This window comes from Dama dama, chromosome 11 (genome assembly GCF_033118175.1).
Source record: "Dama dama isolate Ldn47 chromosome 11, ASM3311817v1, whole genome shotgun sequence".
Classification (NCBI taxonomy): domain Eukaryota; kingdom Metazoa; phylum Chordata; class Mammalia; order Artiodactyla; family Cervidae; genus Dama; species Dama dama.
In genome coordinates, this window is record NC_083691.1 from 84028616 (window position 1) to 84054983 (window position 26368).

Below are 26368 nucleotides of genomic sequence, written 5' to 3' on the forward strand. Positions count from 1 at the left end.
GAAAGTCCCATGGACAGAGGAGCTCAGCGAGCTACAGTCCATGAGATCTCGAAGAGTTGGACATGAGTGAGTGACAAAGCATGCACATTTCAGATATTGAAGGTAGAAGATTTCTTGCTAAACTGCCTTAGTAAAATTCTTGCTTAAATTGAATGATGTAAAGATGGTCATGGAAATCCAAAGATTGGGTCTTAAAGAAGAGAGAGCTCAGAGAAGGCTGACTAAAGTTTTGTCAAGAAGAGAATCTTTGTCAGAAGAAATGATTTATATAGAATAAGAATAATTGTATATATAAACCACAAGATGTATACAAAAATAGATTTGTATTTTTTGTATAACTCGCTCTCCCCAGTTCTTGTCACAGTCTGCTTAGACATAAATTCTGGTATCAATTTAGTGTGTATCCTCCCCAAATTTTAGTGTATACACATATAAACATACATAGTTTTTTTTTTAATTAAACTTGTATTTGCCTTGACAATAATTGCATCTTTACATTTTAAGTTTTTCCAGTTAAGATTTCTCTCTTTCCTTAAGTAGAGACATCTTATACCTAAATACTTAGGAATAAATTTAAGAATTTATAGGTTTTATTACTTTTGTGAGTGGGGTTTTTCCACATTATTTTCCAACTGGTTATTTCCAATATGTGGGAAAGCTGTGCTTGAGTGTGCAAAGTCATCTAGTTATCTTGCAGAAATACTTTATTCTTTCTAATGTTTAGTTACTTTAGGTAGAAAAGCCAAGTGTAAATATTTCCAGTGTTTATTCCTTCTTTGTTTAGAATTGGCTGTCAATCCCAGAACTTAGTATTAATGATAGTCGTACTTACTGGAGGGCCTCCTTTTGTTCTTTAAAAAAGAAAGTTATATGGAACTTGTGTAACTGTTAAGTGTGATATTTGTTAGTGGTTTCTAAAAACTACTATCTAGCATGTTAAGGAAGTTTCTTCTTAGTTTTCCAGGAGTTGTTAACAGAAATAGATAATGAATTTTGTTAATTTTTTTTGATCTCCTAAGATAATACATTATATTTTCCCCTCATTTATCTTACTAATGGCATAAATGTGGTTGTGGAGCAATTTTCTTTTGATACACTGATGTATTTGATTGGATTACATTTTATTTATGATTTAGGATTTTTGCTTCAGTATTCTTAAGGTCATTATTTTTGTTAATCTTGTTTTGAAGTCAGGTGAGAGGGTTGAAATGGCCTGTTTTTCAGTCTGTGGCACATTTTCATCATTGGTCTGCACATAGCCCCTGTCTTCTTTAATTTACTTATCCATTTTTGTCTCGATTCCTCTCATATTCTCCTTCCAGATTTTTATGTATCTTTGTAAAATATTTTTTTCCTATGCATGTGTTTTTTAATTTACAAAAACCAAATTGTATAATTTTCTCTTTTTAACAAGGTTCATCTGTGATATTTTCTGAATATTAAGACCATTACTTTTAGCTATTTGTGAATTTCTTTCACATATTAATGGGTAGAGAAATTGCTGGTTTGTAGGATATATGTGAACTTAAGTAATTTGCTGATTGGTTTCTAGAGTGACTGCCCTTGTCTTCATTTCTCCTAGCAGTGCATGATTGCACATGGCGGTTTACACTTGGCATTCTAGAGTTCTGATTTTTGCTGGTCTGATAAATGTGAAGTTGTATCTCCTATTTAAATTACTTTGAATTTTTCTGGTTATCACTGAGATGAAGCATCTCTTCCTAAATTTGTTAGCCTTTTGGGTTTCCTCAACTCTGATGTGCTTGTTTATATCCTTTGTAAGAGCATGGAATGTTGGTCTCTGCATTTATTGAGAGCATCTTCTATCTATATTCACAAGTAGGATTAGTTTTTTCCCTATAATTTATTTTTGGTAATTTTTCAGGTTAGTGTTGCCATTTTAATAGGAAACAGTAAGATAGTTTTATTTATTAAAGCTAAAAAAATCTAATACTTGTCAAGTAGGTTAAGATGAAGTCATTGGATTTGTATTTATATTAGGAACATCACTTAAAATAATGGATATCATTTTATGTAATGGATTTAATTTTAAAAAGGCATATTTTCTGGATCTTATTTTTTTTAATTAATAAAAGGAAAAATATATAGAAATACATGTCCATACACACACACACTTGCAGCTACTTTAATTGTTTTAGAAATGTTAGAGGTTTGTGTGTATATGAAAACAAAGATTACCAAATGTATTTCTAGTCTGAAAACTCTAGCCTTGTGTTACCTGCCTTGTAGATGGAATGCCCACCTTTATAGTGAAATCAGTTACATATAAACTTATTTCAGTCTCACCCTCCCTCCTTACAAGCTCTTTTCATTGTGTCCTTATTGCCTTTGTATATTACTTTTAAGGCAGCTTATCTTAATAAGAGTCTGACGGTAACATCTTCGTTTTCTTCAGATCTCTGTTAGTGTACACATTTATGACTTAAATATGATGTTTGTACATAGTTATTTTAACTATTTTATTTTTCTTTTTGTTTGTGTGACAATGATATGAGTTAATAAAACACTTATTCAGAGCAGTGTAACCTAGGACGAGCTTAATAAAAGTTAACTTTATTAATTTTGTGTATTTTCATTGTGCACGTGTGCTCAGTCATGTCTGACTCTTTGTGGTTCCATGGACTGTAGCCCGCCAGGCTCCTCTGTCCATATAATTTTCCAGGCACCAATACTGTTGCCATTTCCTACTCCAGAGGATCTTCCAGACCCAGGGATCAAACTTGCATTTCATGTCTCTGGCATTGGCAGGCAGATTCTTTACCACTGTGCCACCTGGAAAGCCAGGACTTATACATATAAGTCCTTGTACTTATTTTTAGTAATTATGTAACCAAAGCAGATGTTAGTTTTGCTTTTTTTCCTGTCTGTTTCTACATATAGGAAAGTTCAGAAGGGACTTCAGCAAATTGTTCACATTGGTAACCTCTCAGTAATGGAATGGGGGTAAAGGAGCGGATCTGTTGGTTCTTCCTTTATATCTATATAAAGTTTGGATTTTTTCCCATTTTACAGCATTTCTAGTGAGGAAGAAGAATATTTTTAAAAACCAGCCAAGATATAGCTTATTGAACTGATCTCTTTATGAGCATTTGGCTTTGTTATAAGACAATGGTCAACATATGGCAAAATAGTTCATATTAGTAATTATCATCAAACAAATGCACATTAACACAATGAGGTGCCCTTTTCTGTCTATGAATTTTTAAAATCAATGAGAACACTTAATGCTGGGGAAGGTGATTAAACGTTACTCTCATACATTGCTGTTTGTATTGTCAGTTGGTCGGGCCCTATAAGGAAACTGTTACACTTTGACCTAGTAATTCTACTTGTCATAATCTATCCCAGAGAAATAAACAAAATTGCTAAAAGTGTGTATGCATGAAGATCATCATTGGCAGTTTATTTTGTACTAGTGAAAAATTACAATATAAATGTTAAACTATAGTGAAACTAGTGTTGTTTAGGAATGCTTTTGGCTGCAGGTAAACCCTATTAACAGAGACATAGCATATAAACGTCATATTTCTCGTAAGTCTGGTGGTGGGTAGTCTTTTTATCTGACATAGCTGGTACAGTTGCTCAGTGAGGACGTAAAGAAACTTTCTATTCTCTCCCGTCTTTCACCTACAGTGTGCTGGCTTATTGTCTTTCCTCCTGTTACATTATGATTCCAAGATTATTGTGGTCAGAGACATCAGGACCGCAGTAAAAAGCAGCGAAAAACTTTGTTTAAGGTTTTCTGTTTGATTTGAAGTGAATCTCCTTTACCAGTGGATGATAAACTTTCTCCAGAAGTATCTTCTCTCCATCCTCAGCAGACATCTTATTGGTTACTCGGTTACGTGTAAGAGAATCTAACCAGGAAAGCATTTGGCTTTCCAGACTCTGTAGTGGGACGTTTCAGAGTTGGTAAAAGTGGGTTGGGAATGTACCATTTGTAAATAGATGACCAGTGCAAGTTTGATGCATGATGAAGGAGGGCACCCAAAGCCAGTGCTCTGGGGTAATGCAGAGGGAGGGAGTTAGTGGGAGGTTTCAGGGTGAGGGGGCGCACATATATACTTGTGGCTGATTCATGTTGATGTATGGCAAAAACCATCACAATGTTGTAAAGTAATTATGCTCCAACTAAAATAAATAAATTAAAAAAGAAAGTACCATGTTGAAAATACATTTAATACATCTAATGTACTGAACATGATACCTTTAGCCTGGCCTACCTTAAATGTGTTCAGAACACTTATATCATCCTGCAAGTTGGGCAAGATCATCCAACACAAAGCCTATTTTATCATAATGTGTTGAGTACTTCATGTAATTTATTGAGTACTGAAAGGAAAAAACCGTGATTGTCTTGAGTTTCGAATGGTTGTTAGTGTATTCGTTGTTTCTCCTTGTGATCGCATGGCTTACTGAGAGCTTTGACCGCCATTGCTGTCCAGTATCATGAAAGAATATTGCTAGCCTGGGAAAAGATCAGAATTCAAAATGTGAAGTACGGTTTCTACTTAAATGCATATTGCTTTCCCACCATTGTAAAGCTGAACACTCACAAGTCAGGGACTGTCTGTAGTACTAATGGGAAAATCAGTTGTTCCCTGATATGGCCATTGTCTCCCTCCAAGTATAACTCTGCAGAATCAACCATTTTAAAAAACTCTCTAATTGTCCTTTTTGTTATTGATTCATGTTTTAAAACAGTGTTCTTAAACTGCTCCCTCTTTGTCTGTTTTAAATAATATCTATAGACTTCACGTATGGTAAATTAAAGCTTAGCTATATCATCCCCTTTCACTCATCCACTCCACTTTCACTCTGCTTTCTTCAGTATGTCACAGTATTTATAGTCAATGTTTATATTATTATGTGAATGTACACATAATATCCACTTCTGAACCAGCCAGATTGTGTACTGTGATTGTTTCTCCTCCTGTGTAGGTTTTTGGTTTTCTTGGAGTTAATGATTAACTCATTTTCCCCCATGGTTTAATTTTCTTTGAGTGTTGCTCTATTCACATACTTCAGTACCTTTTGGATACAAATTTGCATGTGATCACACTTACCAGATGATTTCTCTGGCCCACTTCCCCTGTTGCTAATATTGTTTTATTTGGTTGTGCTGAGTCTTCGTTGCCGCACAGGCTTTTCTCTAGCTATGGGGAGCAGGAGCTACTCTCTAGTTGCGGTGCATGGGCTTCTCATAGTCACACCTCTTGTTGCAGAGCACAGGCTCTAGAGTGTTCAGGCTTCAGTAGATGTGATTTGTGGGCTCAGTAGTTGTGGCTCTCAGGCTCTAGAGCACAGGCTCAGTAGTTGTGTTGTGGACACGGGCTTAGTTGTCCTGCAGCATGTGGGATCTTCCCAGACCAAGGATCGAACCTGGTCTCCTGCATTGACAGATGGATTCTTTATCACTGAGCCACCAGGGGAGCACCCCCCCCCCCCCCCCCCCATTTTTTAAAAAAACTCTTGACCTTATTCCTAGAGTTTCCTGTCTTGCTCTAATGTGGGCTACTTGCTCTTTAGGCCTGTGAATCAACTCTTATCCTGGAACTCATTGCTTCCCTCCATTGTTAGAACTCCTCTGTTTTCTGAAGTCTTTGTCTTCTTTTTAGTTTATCCTTTCATTTTAATAGTATCATTAGTCTCTTGAGGAAGGATGTATGGGAAGAAACTGTTTAGAAAATTTATATGTCTGAAAATGATTGATTGATGGTATAAAAGAATCTGAATATATTGTTTCATTTCATTGTAGCTTCAATATTACTCTAATACTTGTCTGTTTATATTTGTCCTATTTTTTTGTCTTGGAAGATTATTCCTGGTTGTCTGAAGTTTTGTGATAGGTTTTGGTGTAACTGGTGAATTTGCATTCATTATGTTAGTGGTAGGTTTGTTTCTGCCCTTCAGTTCTAGACAAAAATTTTTTTGAATGATTTGCTTGTTATCCTTTTCTGAGTTTTCTCTAGTCTCTCTTATAGGAACTCCTGTTTATTAGATTGTTAGGCCTTTTGATTGATCTTTTTACTTTCTTTGTCTGTTTTCCATTTCTTTGCCTTTTTTGTTTTGTGAGAGAATCCTTCACTGTATCTCTTGATATTTTATTTTCCTATTTTGACTTTCATCTTTTGTTTCATATAGTTTTGTTTTCAAAAAGGTACTTCCAGTTACAAGATAAATGAGCACTAGGGATGTAATGTACAACATGTTAAATATACTTTACATGGCTATACGTTACATAAAAGAGAGTAAATCTTAAGAGTTCTCATTATAAGAAAAAAATTTTTCCTTCTTTAATGTTATATCTATATGCTGCTGCTGCTAAGTCGCTTCAGTTGTGTCCGACTCTGTGCAACTCCATAGACGGCAGTCCACCAGGCTCCTCTGTCCCTGGGATTCTCCAGGCAAGAGCACTGGAGTGGGTTGCCATTTCCTTCTCCCGTATATCTATATGAGATGATAGATATTCACTAGACTTATTGTGAAGTCATTTTGTGACATATGTAAGTCAAATCATTATGCTACACACCTTAAACTTATACAGCACTCAGTGTCAATATTATCTGAATAAAACTGGAAGAAGAAAAAACCAAACTGTTCAAGTAATCTATTAGATAAGATTGGGGCCCATACAATGAGACAGCATTACTGAGGATTACTAATTTTCGTCCATCTAACCCCAAAATATTTATCAAAAAATCTAACTAGAGGCCAAATATAATTTACTACACAAATAAACTAAAATAGTCTAACTGCAAAAAAAAAAAAAAGAGTTCTGGTCTCTAAACATTTTCATAGCATCCTGTTATTTTGTGGAGGGAATATCATCTCTTGTTTCAGCAAAACATTGTATATTTGTTAAGAAGTTTAGCTCTGGAACCAGGTCAGAATCCTGTTTATACTTATTAACCCTGGACAAACTAACCTCTTTGTGTCATATTGTTCTCTATCCGGTTAAACAGGGATAATAATAGCACTTCATGGGAGTCTATGAAAATTAAGTGCGATAATTACCTATAAACTGCTCAGAAAGATCTCGCACATAGGAAGTACCCAGTCAGTGTTAGCTGTTACTTCTCTGAGACCACTAGAGATCTTTTGAAAACTTGTTTTGTGTCTATATTGTCTTGTTTTCTTTGTGTTCCTTTTACTCCTCATGTTTTTGTCTCTATATTTTATTGAACAGAGACTTTTTTCAAATGTCAGGATGGACCATTTTTAAGAACGTAGCCCTCATAAACTGGTGGGAAGTCCTCTGTTTCTAGACTAGGTGTCTAACATGGAGCCTTCAGTACAGTATGATTAGGCCTTCACTGAAGGATAATCTGATTCAGGTGAAATGGCTTTTCTGTTGTTGAAAGACCCCTGAATGCCATACTTAAATGACAGTAATTTTTTTTTTCTTCTGAGTTGTATTCTGTTTTTTAGCAAATGGTATTCTAATCCCCTGCTTTGGATAGAGAGCCTAACTGCAGAGGTAGATGGAACCTGGATTGGAAGTAGATTATAGGTTTTACCTTTAAAGCTTTCACTTAGTCATCTTGGTTTTTTTTTTTTGGTCACTGCCCCATTCTTGCCCTCTTCTGTACCTGATATTCTGAGTCAGGACCTCTGTGTTTACATTTCTTCAGAGACTAAATGTCTAGTATCTTGGGGTGGTGGGCTAGAAATAGTTGTTTTATTGCATGGAGTAGGGATGGACTCATATAGGTTTGACTGCATTTCATATACTTTTAACTTAAGCCCTGTAACACACCTGCTCATCTGTTTTATCTCATACCTCTTAATTTCTGAACTATTCAAGGTATTTTGGGAGAAATCTACTAGCTTCTCATTGAATTTCCTCTGTAGGTACTTAGGTTTCTGAGCTGCTAAGTAAGTACACTTTCTTCATCTGTTTTCTATCATCCCTTGATGCCTGTGGCCTCTTTATATTCTCTTTGAGCTTGTGGGTTTATATCTTTAAAAAAATTATTTAATTCTCCTTGGAAAGGAGCTATTCTTTCTGTCTTATGTTTTAAAATTTAGTGTGTGTTTGCCCTTATGCCTATGTTGAAATATATGGAGGTTTTTTCCTTCTATTTTTAATTTCCTTTATTATTCCTAATTTCACATTCCTGAGAATTTTGCCATATGTCTATCAAGTTCTGTGAATTACCCCAAGGGGATTTTTAATACTTTACTGTGTCTTTAAATCTATACATTTACTTAGATATTAGTGCTATCTTAGTTAAATTATTTCTCCAATCAGGAACATGAGTAGTGCTTTTATTTATTAATCTTTCTAGACCCTCATTTTATCAGACAGCACAGGGATAGAAATTTCTATCTCTTCAGAAAGTTCAGGTGGGCAGCTCTGTCCTTGAGTGCTTTACAGTTTTCTCTAAGTATATATTTTTTTCTTTAAGTATATATTTATCCTTATTTAAATGAATACATCATATTATTATTCATTTGTTGTTACTAATACTATCATTTAAGTGTGTACTGTTAATACATAGTGTTACATGAAAGAGAGATACCATAGAGCAACATGGACAGGGTGCAATGGGAGAAGGGTAGCCATTATCATAACGTTTGGTCTTCTGCTTTATAAGGTTCAAACCCTTTATTATTTCATTGTAAGTACTTCAGATTCTCGGGAAATTGAGACCTAGTAACCAAGTACACAAGAGATGAAATTCTGTTTTAAAATTCAGTGGTTATTGCCCTTCTGGTGACCGAAAGACATAACCTCTATCCAGGCACTGCTGTAGAGAACCTGGGGAATCAAATTAGTATTCAAAAAATTGTTTCTGGTGAGCTTAAATTGGAGCAAAGGAAGCAAAAGCTTGAGTCCATCTAGAAAACTTCAAATGGAAAAGCCTGGTGAACTATCTTTTTGATTTTATTGTTGTTACTTTTGGAGGGTAACTATTTGTCGCCCTCTATTTATAAAAGGAAATAATGGAATGCTGCTGGTTTTATGGATTTATTTTATGTACTGCCACTTTGCTAAATTCATTTGTGATCTTTTAATTTTTCTAGTTTCCTTGGGTGTTCTAGGTACACATCATTCCTTTTGAAAAAAAAAAAGCACTTTTTCCTTTTCTTTAATTATGTCTTTTTTTCTTCTTGAATAGTTCAAATACACATTTGTCCAAGCAATTTTTTTTTATTACTATATTAATGGCATTGGTGGTGGGGCCATCTTGGATCGTCTTTGCTTCTTTTTTACAGGTAGTTCTCTTTCTTTTTGACTTGGTTTTTGGTGGAAATAAATAGGTCCTTTGAAAGGTACCAAAATGTGCCAGATCCTTTCATAAACATTATGTAGTTTAAACTTTACAGTAACATTCTGAGTTTGGGGATATTATCCCCATTTTTACTAATGAGGAAATGAAAAGTTAGGTCAAATGATTTGCCATTATTAAGTGGCAAATGAACTTTAGAAACACTAGATATTGAATGCTTTTTTTGGAATCTTTTATTCCTGTGTCATATTAAACTTGTGAAGAACTATAATAAGACACATAATACTAAGATAGATATGTGAAAGTGCTTTGTAAGCCGTAGTGGAAAAGCTGAATATTATCATTGCCTCTCCTTAGCTTATCAGGGATAAAGTATGGGGTATGATGCATGAGGTATTTGGTCTACAAAAGCACCAGGAGGTCCCTAAGTGGTACAGAAAAGGAATGTGCTCCTGTGTGATACTTACATTATTTTAAAAAAGGCAGCAACAGCTCTGGTATACTTAGAAAATAAAAAATTTTGCTGTTTTTTTATTTTAGAAAAATGAAGCATTGTTTTAGTTTAAATGTTTCCTGCAAGAACAAAATAGATTAAATTTAATAGATATTCAGCATTATCTTCTGAAGTTAAATTTGAATCAGCAGACATGGAGGTTAATAAACTTGATAAGCAATAGATAAAGGAAGGTTATATGAAAACGAGTAAAGGTAGCAGTGAGTCCATAAACACTGGTAATAGAGGACACCAGACTTTCTCAAATATATTTTTTATAGCTATCTGTTTTTATAGTTATGCTGGTTTCATCAGCATATTGGAAAATTGTTTGTTAATCACTCACAAATGCATAGTTTTCTAAATCCTGTTCAATATGTGTAAACATTTTATCTGTGTATGTGATATCAATTATTTATAGGATGTGTCTATTAATAGTTAGGCCAAATTGCTAGTTCATTCACTTAGTCACTAGTAATGTTTCACCAAATATGTGTTTCATGATCATGAATTTCTCCTTTATTCTCACATAATTTTCTTGCAATTATGTGCTATTTGTCATTATAAAAAAAGATTATATATAATTTATTATGGTATTGGGGTAAAAACAATCCAATCCATAAACTTGGGTTCTGTTATTACTAGAATAATGATAGCATATTTTTACTATCAGAAGACAGTAAAAGATGGAAGACTGTCTTGGCCAATTGGTTGCTTATATTCTTTTCAGAGGTAAAATAGTAATGTAAATAAACAGGAAGATTTTGCCTACATGTGAAACATAAGAGAAAGGCTTAAACGTGTTCAATCAAGGGATTAGGCATCCTAAGTTTTTTTTTCTTTTTTCTTTTTTTTTTAAGAAATTGATTCTATTATATTTTCTGTCTGCCTTGGTCATTTTGCTTTTGTCTGAATATTTAATATTTATAATTTTCATATATTAATATCAAAACATTTTGTTTTAATAATAGAAGTTGCAGTTCACATTTCATAGTGACAGTGTGGTAGATGAAAGAACTAAGAATTGAACATTTTTTCAAAGCTATGTGGAAAACAATTTGTGGCTTATAGTAATTTTTTATACTTCTAGTTTATTATTATCTTTGTCATTTACTATGACTAAAATTTTATCTTTTTAGTCAGATAACATTGAATAACTAAGGTACTTTGGGACAGAACAGTTTTGTCTATTTGTTTAGCAGGTACTGTACTCAGTAGAGTTACAGTTTAGTAGAATGCAGGAATCCTGTCTTTACATCCTAATACAAGTCAAGTGGGAGGCACATAGAGCGCATGCAGTGAATAATTGTTGAATGCATGAATGGGGGATTCTGTCTTCAAGGGGATTATAATTTGGTTGGAAATAAGATAAAAGATAAACACTTAAAAAATTTAATGATAAGGTGGGAGGGGGGATCGGGATGGGGAACACAAGTAAGTCCATGGCTGATTCATGTCAATGTATGACAAAAATCACTACAAGTTTGTAAAGTAATTAGCCTCCAACTAATAAAAATAAATGAAAACAAACAAAACAAAACAAAAAAATTTAATGATAAAAGAAAATATTTTAATTGTGTGATAGTCTCAGTTAAATGAGATTAGTTACATACTGTGTTTAGCAGAGTGGTGAAAAACAAAAAAGCCACTCCATCTTTCTTGAAATTTTAGGTATATAAAAATAATGGCACAGAAACTTTGTTTATGAGGAAAATTTCAAAGAACTCACAGTTTGTTAAAAGATAAAGCTAGCTGTAGAGTTAATACCAGGTGAAAATACAGTTTTTGAGTTATACATCAGTTCTGTACTTGACTCCAGAATTAATAGGCATCTCACTGTATTTCATTTGTGTTCATTTTTTATATTTACTGCTTTTACTTGTACGAGTTGCTGATTCTAGTTGCATACAACATATGCTATTCGGCGTACATGTTTCAGCTGCTGAACTGTGAGCTCTGTTCTGCTTGCTTTGTTACTGCCTTAGCCTCCGTGCTAGTAACTGTCCCGGTACAAATAAAAATGGGTAGATAGCATCACTGACTCAATGAACATCAGTTTGAGCAAACTCCGGGAGATAGTGAAGGATGGGGAAGCCTGGTGTGCTGCAGTTTATGGGGTAACAAACAGCCAGAGATGACTTAGCAACTGAACAACAACAACAATAAAGTAAGTGCTCAGGTAATATTGTTAAATGAATAAACGTGAATATTTGAGTCAAATGCTCAATTGTTAGTAGCCTCCAGTGTTTCATCTTCTGAATATATATGGATATATGTATGTGTGTATTATATATACATTTGTTTGTTTATATATGTGTGTTCTGGTATCGTACCCAAACTAAATTGGAAGTGCACTGTGAGTAGCAACTTGGTTTATTTGTCTTTCCTATGTTCTCCTTTATGGCAGTTTGGACTGTGATGGGTAGTAGGTATTCCCCCAAAATGTTATTAAACTGAATGAAAATGGTTGATTTTATTTTCTTATGAGGAGACTGCTAGAAATACAGTCATACACAAGGAATTTGGAAGAGAATCAAAAAGCTAGTGTGTACCTGTTTGTCAGCCTGAGGATATTTATAAGATTTCATCTCTCTGTAAAGAGCTGGGGTTCTGGGACAGCTCAGTTACTTGCTCTTTAGCAGCCTATTTGCTTTATTTTTGGCCTTCTAACTATGTCACAGATGGTGTAGGTCAGTGGTTCTCCCAGTATTGTCCCAGAATAGCAGCATCAGCATCACCTGGTAATGTGTGATACTTAATAACAATGCATGTTCTCAGGCCCCACTCCAGACCTGTTGAATCAGAAATAAGGAAGGGCCAGCCCAAGCAATGTGTGTTTCAGCACGTCCTCTAGGTGATTCTGATGCTAAAGTTTGATGCTGCCAAGTGACGACATGGTCTTTAGGAGAGAGGGCCAGCTAGAGATAATGATTGTATGCCTAGAGAAAAACAACTAGCAGCCTAGATGCACGAGAATAATGTAGTCCAGAGCGTCTCAGAGGAAATAGGTATAATTTATAGAAGACATTAAGATGTCAATATAGAGTAGATTTTTGAAACTTCACTGTGTGCTCTTCTTTAGCTTAAGTAAACTATTTTATTGACTCTTACTTTTCTTGTTATTTGTGAGTTTGTGCTCTCTTGACAGAAACTTGTACTAGTTGTCTTTTGGCACTTTATTTTAGATTTTTGTAAAAGTGAATGTTCTTTCTCTCCCATAGCATATGACAGAAAAACAATTGAAAAATAGCCAACCCAGACTAATATTTTGTGTACATTTCTTTTTGAATATACTTTTCAGTGATTTCAGTTTTAAATTTTAATCCTGTAGAATTTTAGAGTACAAGATAGTTTAAATGGTCTCAAAAACTATTTAAAATAATTTAGTTATTAGATACTCCCATGTATGCAGGGATATAGCAGATAGATATAGCAGATTTATATTCCTTATATGTATCCTTTTGACAAATTAGAATTTAAAATAATAAAAACAAATTTCCTGTTTATCATATAGACTTTTAATTTGTAAAATATCTAGTTACTGTTTGTTTTTTTTTGTTTCTAATGGTTAGGAAATTAGAGGCCTGTTTTTAGGTATAGAGTATAAAAAACTTATGGAATTTTTTAATATTTATTTTCTTTGAAGATAATTCCAAAATTTTCTTTTGAAAAATGTGTGCCATTACTATTAGTTTTACTTGTACTACAAATATTTAATTTGTAACACTTAAAAGCTTATATTCATACCTTATCTACTTTTTCACATTGTCCACAGTAGTGGTGAAACTGATTTAACACTATCACAGTCAACATACAGTTGCATTTTTCCCAACATATTGTCTAATTATTGAACTTTATTAAGCTGATGAAAAGGAGAAATGTGATTATAATTTTAATTGGCATTTCTCTTGTGAGAGTGAACATCTTTTTAATATGTTTGAGCTTTTGTATTTCCTTTCTATCAACATGTTCTTTGTGTTTTTTCCTGTTGAGTTCTTGATCTTTTTCATATTAAATTGTAGGTGCTCTTTATATATAAGAAAAAACGAACTCTTGTGGTTTATGGCATTACTACTTCTCTGATTTTGTTTTGACATTTTGTCAAAAAGAAATGGTCTTATTTGTTACAGTTTTTCAGCAACTTTTAAATTACCGTATATAAATTTTGTTTTTGAGGTGAAATTTATTAGTTTCTTATGACTTTGGGTTTTGTCTTATTTTCAAAAAGACATTCCATGAGATTATTAGAATAAAACAAACTCTACCTTTTCTTTTAATACTTTTGGGTTCCTTTAAGTTTTTGATCCTTTTGGCAATTTGTTTTGATGTGAGAAATAATTTCCAGATGGCTGCCAGCAACATTTATGGAATAATTTACATTTTCCCTAACGATGTGTAGTGTCACCTTTAATTTATACTAAATTCCTGTATATATTTGGGTTTGTTTTTGGATTATCTGCACCATAGATACATCTTTTTGTGCATCATTACCACTTTTTAAGTGACTGTAAATGATGATACGTTTTAAAATATTTCAGAGCTTTGGAATTTTTTTTATTCTTATTTATTTTTCCATATGTACTTTAGGCTCATCATGTGTGATGTTTTTAAAAACATTGTATTTGTATTTTAATTGGGTTTGCATAGTTTTATAAGATTAATTTAGGGAAAAATAAAATTGTAATACAGAGTCTTCTTGTTTAAGAACATGATTTTGCTTCTCATTTGTTCAAGTCATTTTTTTTATCCTCTTCAGTAGCATTTAAAGTAATCTTTGTATACCTCTTATTTTTTTCTTGTAAGGTTTATTCTAATCTTATCACTTTGTTATTACAAATGGAATTGTTTTCATTCATTATATAATCTAACTGGTTGTTTTTATAGAAGCCCATGGGTTTCAATTTATTATTTTTATATGTAGTTACTTTATTGAAATTCCCATATTTTTATAATAGTTTATAGTCTATTTTTTCTTGGATTTTCCAGATAGCCAGTCAAATCATTTGCAAATAATATGATTTTATTTCCTTTTTTAATTTATAAACTTATTTTTTATTAATTGAAGTATAGTTGATTTACAGTATTATATTATTTTTAGATGCACAACATAGTGGTTCAGTATTTTTATAGATTTTACTCCATTTATGTTATTACAAGATAATGACTGTAATTCCTGTAGTATACAATATAGTCTTGTTTATCTATTTTATACATAGTTTGTATCTGTTAATCCCATTCTCCTAATTTGTCGCTCCCCACTCACCTCTCTCTCCCCTTCGGTAGCCACAGGTTTGTTTTCTATATCTGTGAGTCACTTTCTGTTTTGCATACACATTCATTTGTATTATTTTTTATATTTCACGTATAAGTGATATCATACAGTACTTGTCATTCTGACTTATTTTCCTAAGCATAATGTTTTCCAGGTTCATCCATATTACTGCAAATGGCAGAATGTCATTCTTACGGCAAAGTGGTATTCCAGTGTATCATACGTATGTATATATATGGAATACTGCTCTCTCTCTAGATATATGTGTACATATATATATATATATATATATATATACCATATCTTCTTTATCCATTTATTTGTTGATGGGAACTGAGTTCTTTCCATGTCTTGACTGTTGTGAGCAGTGTTGTTATGAACGTTGGGGTGCATGCATCTTTTTAAATTAATTTTCATTTTTTCCAAACTTCTTTCTGGACTAATGACAGTGGCCACCATCAGAGCAATGTTAAATATTTGTGGTAAGAAATAGACGTCCTTGTTTTGTTCCTGATGGTCACTACTTCTTAGGTTTCTCTATTACACCTGGTACTGTCTTTTGAATTTAATTGTTTGTATCATCATATTAAGAAGTTGGCACAGTGTTTGTTTCAAAAACAAAAATCTCCTGTTGATAGAAAAGTTGTAAGGGCAGTACAAATAAGTTTTTTTTCTGAACCATTTGAGGGCAAGGTACCAGGCAACTTGATGACCTATTGCCACCTACCAAACACTTCAGTGTTTGTTTCCTGTAGACAGGTACTATCCTGTGTAACCACACATAACCATCAAAATATAGAAATTAACACTTGATGTATTACTACTGTTTGATCCTCAGATCCCATTCATATTTTGCCAGTTTTCCCAATAATGTCCTTTTATAGCCAAATCTAGAACAGAATCATGGATTACATTTGGTTTTCAGGTCTTTTTAATCTCCTTCAATCTGAAACAGTTTTTCTTTGACTTTTATAACCTGACACTTTTGAAGATTATAAGAATGTTAACATAAAATGCCCCTCAACTTGAGTTTGCTTGATGTTTCCATATGATTGATTTTAGGTTTTGCATCTGTGGCAGAAATGTCACAGAGATATTCTTTGATCACTAGGAACTATCACAGATATTCCTATTTTTCTTGTTTGTTTTGCCTTTTCCAGGCACCTCCGTCTTGCTTGTAATCTTTCTTTTCAACAATTCTGGGTCTTTTAATATGAAATATTTAAGTAGTCCCGTATCTGAATTGATAGGAGGATGGGGAAGCAAGTGTCCTGGAAATATAAGAAGTAGTTGGTGGGTTGGGGAATGAGTCACAGTAAAGATTTTTGAGTATTAGAGGCTTCAGTGTCAGAATCACCCAGGAGAGAAATACAGAATGGTGGCAGAAATACAGTACTAGTCAAATGGGTTAGAAAGGAAGAAATTGGTAATTTTTAAAAATTATTTTGGTTATTTGATTATACTGGTTAAATTATTATTTTTTTTATTAAAGCCACTTTGGAGACTGTCTTCTAGGCCAAAGCACTGTTTGACCAAATAAGTTGGACTGTCATATCCTTTTGAAGGACATTCATTTTTGTCACTTTTTAATGCATGTATTATTACTCTGCTTATATAAAATAATCTCATTGTAGAACAAATAATTTCAAAAAGTTTTATGATTGTTTAGTATAGATATTACAGATATTTGATACATTTTCCTCTTTGTGTACAATTGAATCATCTTTTGCTAAATAATCCTTCTAGTCACTGCAATGTAAATGTTAAGAGTTTGTTGAAATGACAACAAAAACATGACAGAACCTACATTCGCTCAGTGAGTGGATTTTATGTTTATTATGGTACTGAAAAAAGAGAAATGGGTGTCATTATACTAAGAAGTTTAATGGTCATTCACTAAACCTTCAGTTGAATCATCCACAATCTCTTAGGGATATTGTAAGGTCCATCATTAAATGTAATTTCTTGCTTACTTAAATGGAAAGCACTGTGGATATATAAATAACAATATCTGAGTTAACATAATAGAACCGAGAGGGGAAGGAATGTGAGAATAGTGAAACTGATAGCTGTCTTTGATGGCCTTTAAGTAGATAGATCCTCTGCCACACTCCTAGTGGTGGTATGAGTTACTTTAACAGGTTAGTATGATTGTAACATAGTTTTTAATTCCTTAAGTTTTAATTCCTTAAGAAGGTATTATTTCAGTTCTAAATGTATTTTTTAGTTATTCTGAAGGACTGTTCTTTCCTATCCCCTTTTGTCTGACTGAAGATGAGAGTATTACAATTTATTCGTGTTAAAATGTAGGATTTTTTTTTTTTTTTCCTTTCTTTCTTTAGTAATACTTGGGAAGGGACAGGAAACTATGGAGGGCCACTGGCTCTGATTTTTCTTTTCCCACCTTTCACTTTCTTTACCCCTGCATATAGAATCTAAATGCGGGTGGGGTTAAAGGTGGGGATTGAGAAAAGGCAGTTATTCTTTATTTGTAGATGTCCAGGATAAAGTCTCTGGAGACAAGGAATCCATCATAAAATTTAAGTGGATGGTGAAGCTCTGAGAACTCTTATTTTACAAAGCTTGTTATAAGAACTCATGGTTTTGCTTTGCCCATTCTCCTCGTCTTCACTCTGGAAATGAACTGTGTAAGTTTCAGATGTGCAGCATTATGGTTCAGTATCTGTAGATGCTGCAGAATGACCACCGCCACACGTCCAGTTACCATCACCGTGCAGCTGACCCGTTATACTCATGTTGCTGTCCCCCAACCCTGTTCACCTCTGGTAACCACAGATCTCTTCTTTGCATTTATGTATTTGTTTTTGTTTTGTTTGTTCATCTTTATTTTTTGTAAGATTCCACATGCGAGTGAAATCATACAGTTTCTGTCTTTCTCTACCTGACTGACTTTGCTTAGCATAAAATCCTTGCGGTTCATCTATATTATTGCAAATGACAGGATTTTATTTTTTTATGGCTGAGTAATATTCAGTTGTGTGTGTTATACATGTACATACATATATATACGTATGTATACATATCTTCAGTAGCCATCTGTCAATGGATACTTAGTTACCAAATCTTGGCTATTTATTATAAATAATGCTGCAGTGAACATGAGGATGCTTATTAGTGTTTTGAATTAGTAGTTTTTATTTTCTTCAGATAGATACCTAAAAGCGGAATAGTACAACTTGTAGTTGTTCTCTGTCTTCATTTTTATAAAGGAGAACACCCCTTAGTGCCTTAAAAGACAAACTCTTGAGCAAACCAAACTGTATTTTGCATATGTCTGCACTCATGTTGGTTGTCTTAACATCTGTGGTCTAAAGTAAAATACATATAGATGTCCTTTAAAGGAAAAAAGTTCAGCTTTCCACCCCTTGCAGTCAGTGCCTTTCTGTTTACTTTGTGACAGATATGTAAAAAGAAATGTTTTTATATTTGTTTTATCTTCCAAAGGTTCTTCAACTGAGTTTTAAAAAGTTTATTTCATCTAAACTGCATTTTGTTTTTCTTTTCCTTACTCAGGCTCAGATTGCCTTTCTTCAGGGGGAAAGGAAAGGTCAAGAAAACTTGAAGAAGGATCTTGTGAGAAGAATCAAAATGCTAGAATATGCTCTTAAACAGGAAAGGTAATTCAGTAAAATAGAAAGTAGTGTTCTCTTAAAATACTGGAATAATTTTTCTGTTACTTCTAAAACAGGTTCAAATTTGAATGTGTTCTGTTTGAAATCAGGAACTAGTATTTGTAATAAACATTTAGAAATGATTGCTATATGTTAATTTGTTAATGAATGTTTAGTAATAATGACCAAAAGCTGATGTATATGGTTTTTAAAATTTTAGCAACTTTTTTCCCTACTCTGTCCTTTCTGAAGAAATGTGTATACTTCCTGAATTGTCAATATCCATTTCTTTATAGAATTGAAGTAGTTTTTGAGTTGTAAAGGAAATTTCTATAATACTTACTCCCTTTTCCTATCATCTAGTATTATTCAGTTTGATGTGTTTTCCATGGAAAAAACCTGCTCTGGCAGACTCTGTTGAGAATCTTTCTTTTTGATATTTTGAGCCTTTGCCATCACCTATTCATATCTCTCCAAAAGTGAATCTTACCTTTCTATTCTGCTAAGTGTTGAAAATATTCAAGAACTAAACTTGGCTTGCAAGTAAAGGACAATAGGTCATGGATGAGAATTTTGGAAGTTTTCATATGAATTAAGTATTTGTTTTAGCAGATGGTCTTTAGAATTTTTTGTCAGCAGTATGAGACAATTCTTTGTTTTAGGTTATTGAGTACTTGATAGGTGATATTGAAATTCTCTGTTTTGCTTTGTTTTTGGTCACATGGCCTTTTCATTTTTTTGAAATTGATGAATGGTTTGTTTGAAAAACTACCATAAAATAACATTTAGCAGATGATATTTATGAATATCAAGAGATATAAAACTTTATTAGTTGTGTTTACCTTCATGTGGAATTTTAAATGGCACAAGAGACTGAAAACAGATTGACTTCTTGGTGAAAAATTGGTGGTTCTTTTCATTCCTTGAGGGGTTGATTGAAAGCTGTTTTGGGGAGGTGGGGGGAGAATACTTTTAAAAGTGTGTAATTTGGGAATATCTGAGATTTTTAAGCAGTGATAGGCATAATCAAAGAGAGAGCATAATAACAGTAATAATAACTGTTTATTAACTACCCTGTATTAGACCTTGAGACTTAAAAACTAAATAACTTAGGTAGAGTTGCAGAGTTACAGTGGAGCTGTGATTCGGATCCCTCTGGTTTGTCTGCTTCTGAAGCTTGTACTCTACCAGTACATTATACTATCTTATAAGTCAGAAAAATTAAAATATACCAATACTAAACTAACCAAGGACATGGATATGGTGTGTATGTGTGCGTGTGTGTGTGTTTCCCTTCTCAATAACATATTCATTAATCTATCCATCCAGTTTAAGTCCTGTGCTGGAATTGGGAACAAGCAAGTCACAGTTCTTGTCCTTCACAGCTTAGAGTAGCAGGAAGCAGACTCGTAAATCACAAAAGTGCAGTGTAGTGACTGAGATGCTATGGGAGAGGTCAGCAAGGGTACAGTGGTACCCAGGGTACAAAGAAGGGAGTGGTTATTTGGATCTGCAGTCTGTGGAAGTAGAAAGGAGGGTGTAATTAGAGGAGGTGAAACATGAACAGCATCATAAAAATAAGCTGTTTGCCCAGGTTCAGGATGTGGAGATGGTGTGTTGACATGGGACAGAGCAGTGTGGTGTGTTCAGAAATCTGTGATCACTGTGTATGGAAGGCAGGGTGTCAGTTGTAATTTATAAGCTGTAATGGTAGAGGTGGGCAAAAGCCCGATCATGAAGAGCCTAACTAAGGAGTTCAAACTTCTGTCTTACATTGGAAGTTTTTTAAAAACATTTTCTTCTAAAATAATCTCAAACTAATGGAGCTTGAACAAACTATATACTCTACCCAGATTTCACCAGTTGACAGCATTTTGCTGTATTTACTTGTGTCGTGTTCTCTCTGTACACGCATGTCTTCCCGCTCCCCTGCCCCTCCCCCGGAGTCATTTGCTACTTGTTTGCAGACTTGTATCCCTTTGCCCCTAAATACTTAAGAGAGTATCTTCTAAGAACAAGGACTTTCCCTTAAATAACTACAGTTCATTATTAAGGAAATTTAATGTTAACATAGTTCTGTTATGTAATATAGCCCATATTCATATGTTCCAATGATGATCTTAATACACTTGATCTTAGTCAGAAGGCCCAGAAGCGATCCAGTAATGATCTTTATAGCATTTTTTTTCCTACCAAATGTGCCGGTAATAATTTCTATAGTATTTTTATTTCCTGGTCCAGGTCTAGTCTAGGAATATATATTGCATTTATTTGTTGTACAGTTGAAAGGTTTGAGCACAGAATAGTGTTAAATAGATTTTAGAGAATCACTCTGAACTTAGTTTGGGGGATGAACTGAAAAGATCTGTTAATGGAGGCCGGAAAATTGTAATAGTTTAGGATAAGAAATGATACCATTTTAACTGCTGGAATAGAGGAGTCATCAACTATGAAACATTTTATTTTTTACTTCTAATATTATATTTTTTACCTGCACTATGTGGTTTGCAGAATCTTAGTTCCCTGATCAGGGGTTGAACCTGGGCCCCTGGCAGTAAAAGCCCAAATCCTAACCACTAAATCACCAAGGAATTCCCTATGAAACATTTTAGCTAGAAAGAATCCATAAAATTTGGAGGTGACTTGGTATTGGGGATGAATAAGAAAGATAATTCAAGAATGATTCCCAGGTTTCTGGCTTGAGAGAAAAGTTTGAAAATTATAAAATGAGTTAGAAATAAAGAGGGTAGTAAAGCAGATATAGAAGAGGATTCATGAATGGAGATGTGTACTTGGGAATCATCAATATTGTGGGTAAAATTGTAAGAACTTTGAAACAGACAGAACTAGTGTGGAACAAGAAGTAGCAGGAGCCAGTTGCAGGAGTGGTTTGAGGAAAAGACAAAGAAGCGCTAACCAGAGAGTGGTGGGGAAGGAAGAAGAAAGCAGTGAATGGGAAGCAAGCTAGAGAATGTGGGAGTTTGACAATTGCAGATGCCAAACAAATCACAAGTACGTTGTATGCTGAAAATAGTTCCGGACTTGCCATTTAGGTGCTTGTTGGTATCCTTGCCAGACAGCTTTAGTGAGGTAGCAGGAACATAAACCAGATCACAGGGGATTGAGAGGTGAGAAGGATGGATAGAATGGAGACAGATAGAGTTGTTTATTTTTTCAAGTTGTTTGACTTTGGAGAACAGAAAAGATAAACAGCTAGTGGCTGAGTCTAGGGAAGATTATTCTTTGTTTTTTAATTTAAAGGGATTCTCCTGGGAAAATATCCCTGACTTCATATCTTTTGAAGTTCATGGAACTTCATGAACTTCATGCCATTACATCGGGAATAATCTCCTGATGTATGGCACCACTGAAGTGTGTAATAAATTAAGGAATTAAAAAAATTCTTTGTGAATTAGAGCTCTTAAACATTTAAGTTCTCTTCACTGTGAAATTATTTTTATAATGCTTAGGAATTTTTTAAAAAAATTAGAGCTATAAAGCATTTCAGTTCTTTTCATTTGAAATTATTTTTTCTAATGCCTTAAGCCAATTTTTTTGTCTTTTTCTTTTTTAACAGAGGAAAATTTGAAACACAGACATACAGAGAGTAATATCTTTTATATACCCCTCCAATCCTCAACAGTTAACATTTTTGTCAGTCTTGCCTCATCTCAATCTATTTTAGAGCAAATTCTAGGCATCTTGTCATTTAACCTGTAAAAACCCAACTGAGGATCATGGTTTTGAGTTGCTAGTTATAGATTTTCTAACTAGTCCCACTTAAAAAGGTCCACAGTTAAGTAAAACTGAATCTTTAACATTACAGAAGGATTACTCACCTAGTGTGGGTTTAACAAAGCATTCCTTAAAGGGTGATAAAATTTACAAAATGAGAAAATTACATATAATTTTCCAAGAACACACGGGGTATAACCTCAGGTTTTTTCAGGAGGTTCTATACTGAAGAATCTCAAGCACTATTAAAATATAATTCTGAAACATTTCTTCCATTTGCTCCACATCTATTTTGTATCTGCTCTAATGTAAAAGCCCACCTATCATCCTTACCTCTGATAAATTTTCTCATTCTAATCTTTATTTTCTACATCCGTGGGATTCATTTTCTAAATCACAAATGTTATATCCTTGCTTAAAGATATCTAGCTAATTTCAGAATTCTTAGTAAAACCTTTTACATCCAGTCCTGCTTCTGGGCCTGTACACACACACACACAAACACACACACACACTGTGGTTTTCCACCCCCCTCCCCCACTCTTAAGACGTTCCTTCTGACCAAAGTACCTTCTTCATCAATCCATTTGTCTGATGGTAAAACTGATTGCAGGTTTTGAGGTTTAGCTAAAATCGCATGTGTTACCTTCTTTTCGGTAGCTGTCCTTGACTGCTGTCAGGACCCTTATCTGGATTTGTATAACATTTGATATAACTCATAGTTCTTATCCACAGTGTTATTTATTTACATTTCTGTCTCTTCTTCATCTCCTTACCTCTACCCTTAAGCAACTATAAGATGAACATTATTCCCAGCAGCCAGTAAGTGCAGTATCTGTCATAAGAATTTAATGACCCTTTGTTGGATTTAATCAAATTATTTTTAAGTGTCAACATTTAAAGTGTGGTTGGAATGCTGTGTTATATTCCAGGCATATCATATGTAATAATTGACTTTGAAACAAAACCGTAATGGGATGTCATTAATATCTTCAATATATTATATGATTTTCATGCAGTTTTATCCAGTAAAGGGCAGTTGGGAGGCGTAGCTGTGTATCAAATGTAGAGTTCTTAGGCATGAGATGTACTGTTAAACGTGGAGTCAGATGTAGACAGAAAAAGATTAGGGAACAAGAAAATTGTTAACAGTGAGATGCAGGATTAAAACAAGGGGAAGTAATATAAGTGGGAAGGTATTTTAGCATATTGACTTCAAAAGAAATGTTATTGGGTGGAGAGGGAGGTGGGAGGGGGGATCGGGATGGGGAATACATGTAAATCCATGGCTGATTCATGTCAATGTATGACAAAAACCACTACAATATTGTAAAGTAATTAGCCTCCAACTAATAAAAATAAATGAAAGAAAAAAAAAAGAAATGTTACTAAGTTGAGTTCTGTGAGTAAATTGTTTTTCAGTGAATTTAGCAATTCAGTAAGGAGACCCTGATTTATGGGAACATGGCTTGTAGCAAACACAGCAGTTCTTTATTTTGTCTTTATCTAGTTTTTTGAAATGTTATTCATAGTGCTTGTGTAGAATATTTTCTGTTACATACATTGTGTAGAATATTTTCTGTTCCCTTTTCTGTAAGCTCTGTTGTAGTTTTTCCCAAGACCACTAGGATGCACTATGGTGCAGCGTTTTAGGTTTGAAATTTTTTTTCGTATATCTATGTGTTTATGTATGTATCTGTGTGTATATAAATATATATATATAAAACACAAAAATATGTAAGTTAACTCCATAAAACTTCCTTACTGCCTTTATTCTGTCTTCAGGCCAATTACTTTCAATTGCTATTTTGACTTATAGAAGGTATTGTTACTTTAGCTTATGGTAGGTGAAGTACATTTCTGAAAAATCTGAAGATTGACCATTACATTTGAAAACCATAACACACACACATAAAACACACAGAAATATACGCACACACATACACACACACAATATTTTGTGCCAATATTGTGTGTTTTTTTTTTACTTTAGTCTAAAGCTCAATCCCACATTTGCACACAAAGATGTTCTTTTTTCTTTTTAGTGTGTATATATTATCACAAAACTTTTCATATATATGCAAAACATATAAATATTAATATAAAAAATACGAATTACCCACCACTTACCTTAAGAAATAGAACATTAGTTATCTGTAATTTTCAGAGATTTTTAACATTCCCCTTTATGTAAAATTTTAATTTTTTTTCTGCTATGACTGGAAAATAATTAATTCAAAATAGGATGAAGAATTCCAATATTTTACACATTTGAGCAAGTGATTTTCATTTTATTTATCCTTTTCTTGAAATATAAAAATTTTAAAGTAAGTGCTCAGTTAGTCTTTTATAAAGAGAAAACTAACTTACCAATTTGGCTGTTCGGTTGCCCTTACGTGCATGAGTGCGTGCTAACTCTGTTCTGTGTGTGCTGAGTCTCTTCCAACTCTCTGTGACTTTATGGACTGTAGCCCGCCAGTCTGCTCTGTCCATAGGATTCTCCAGGCAAGGATACTAGAAATGGGTTGTCATGCCTTCCTTCAGGGGATCTGCTTGACCCAGGGATCAAACCCAAGTCTGTTATGTCTCCTGCATTGGCAGGCGTGTTCTTTACTATTAGCAACACATGGGAAGCCCTTATTCCTTCTTTATTATTTGGTTTTTCAAATTATTATTGTTGCTTTTATTCCAGTCTTACTATATTGAATATTATAATAGCTTCAATATTTGGGGGAAGCAAGCAAGTAAAAATATACAACCTTAAGTATGGTTCATTTTTAGTTTACCTTTTAATTTTGTACTTTATTTGGATTATTTTTCTCAGGTGGTTTAATCTGAGATGGTTAAATCAGATGAATCAGAGATGATAACATCTAGTTAACTTTTAAAAGAAAATACTCCTGTTCACAGTTCTTCCTGACTTCTTCCTAAAAAGGCAAAAGATACCTTGACTGTTAAAAAATGTGTTTATTTCTTCTAGAATGTCTTATTCAACACTGATAATTCGAGCTGACTCCTCCTCCCTCTTTTGGATTGTTCACTCTAATGTGTACTTGGCAAAGCATAATTGCCTGACAATGCAGAGTATTATGGGTGACCTTTTTTTCTTAAGGAAAAAAAAAATTCAACTTTGAGAAAGATTAGTCTTTTTCAAGTTTATTTCACAATCCAAACTTATCTATTGCTTTTGATAGAATTATACTCTGGCAGTCCTTAAGAAAATTTGAATACTGCAGAAACTAGAATGTTACATGGTTCATTCATAATTATAGAAACAAGATTTATCATTCTCAGTGTTATTACTTTTTTTGTTGTAACAGAACTTGATGGTATAAAAGCAAAATGATAATGGGAAACACTTTTATATTAAGACTTTGATACTGTGGAAGGCTTTGAACAGTTAAAAGTTAGTTAGGACTACTGCATACTGATGACTACTCCTATTACATATCTTAAGGTTCATTTAACTGTGTTTTAAGATGGTTTGTATTTTCTTATTTCTTTGTTAGAGCCAAATACCACAAGTTGAAATATGGGACAGAATTGAATCAGGGAGATATGAAGCCTCCAAGCTATGATTCTGGTAAGCTAATTTTAAAGGAAGTTTAAGTAATTAAAAAGAAGTTAATATCCAGTATTTTGTAGCAACAGTATTTATAACTGCAAGTTAATTTCTAATTATTTGCATATTAGTTATTTTTTCTGACCTGCTTATCTTTGGGCACTAATCTCTTAGTGTCATTTAGATCATTTTCCACCACCTTCCTTCCTTTCCCCTCGTCCCCTTTCTTGCAGTTCCCCATTTTCTGCTTGTGTTCTGCACTTGCTGGAAGGATCAGAATTCATGGGGTAACATGCACCAGCATAACTGTGTCTTGCTGGGTCCCCACAATTTTAATGGGAACTTTGAGATGTGTAATACAAAGTACATCATGCCCTAAAATCCTGAGAGAAAGAGTATGAGCCGTGGAGGTAAGAG

The 26368-nt window shown here is 33.7% G+C and overlaps 1 protein-coding gene across 1 annotated transcript in view; it reads left to right on the forward strand.

Annotated features, from left to right (window-relative positions):
- The window catches only part of STRN (striatin), a 102749-nt gene that overhangs the window by 20359 nt on the left and 56022 nt on the right, over positions 1 to 26368 (forward strand). Inside the window, exons 2-3 of the mRNA XM_061155606.1 lie at positions 18557 to 18660; positions 25899 to 25972. Coding sequence (XP_061011589.1) covers positions 18557 to 18660; positions 25899 to 25972 — 178 coding nt within the window. The remainder of the gene's footprint in view (positions 1 to 18556; positions 18661 to 25898; positions 25973 to 26368) is intronic.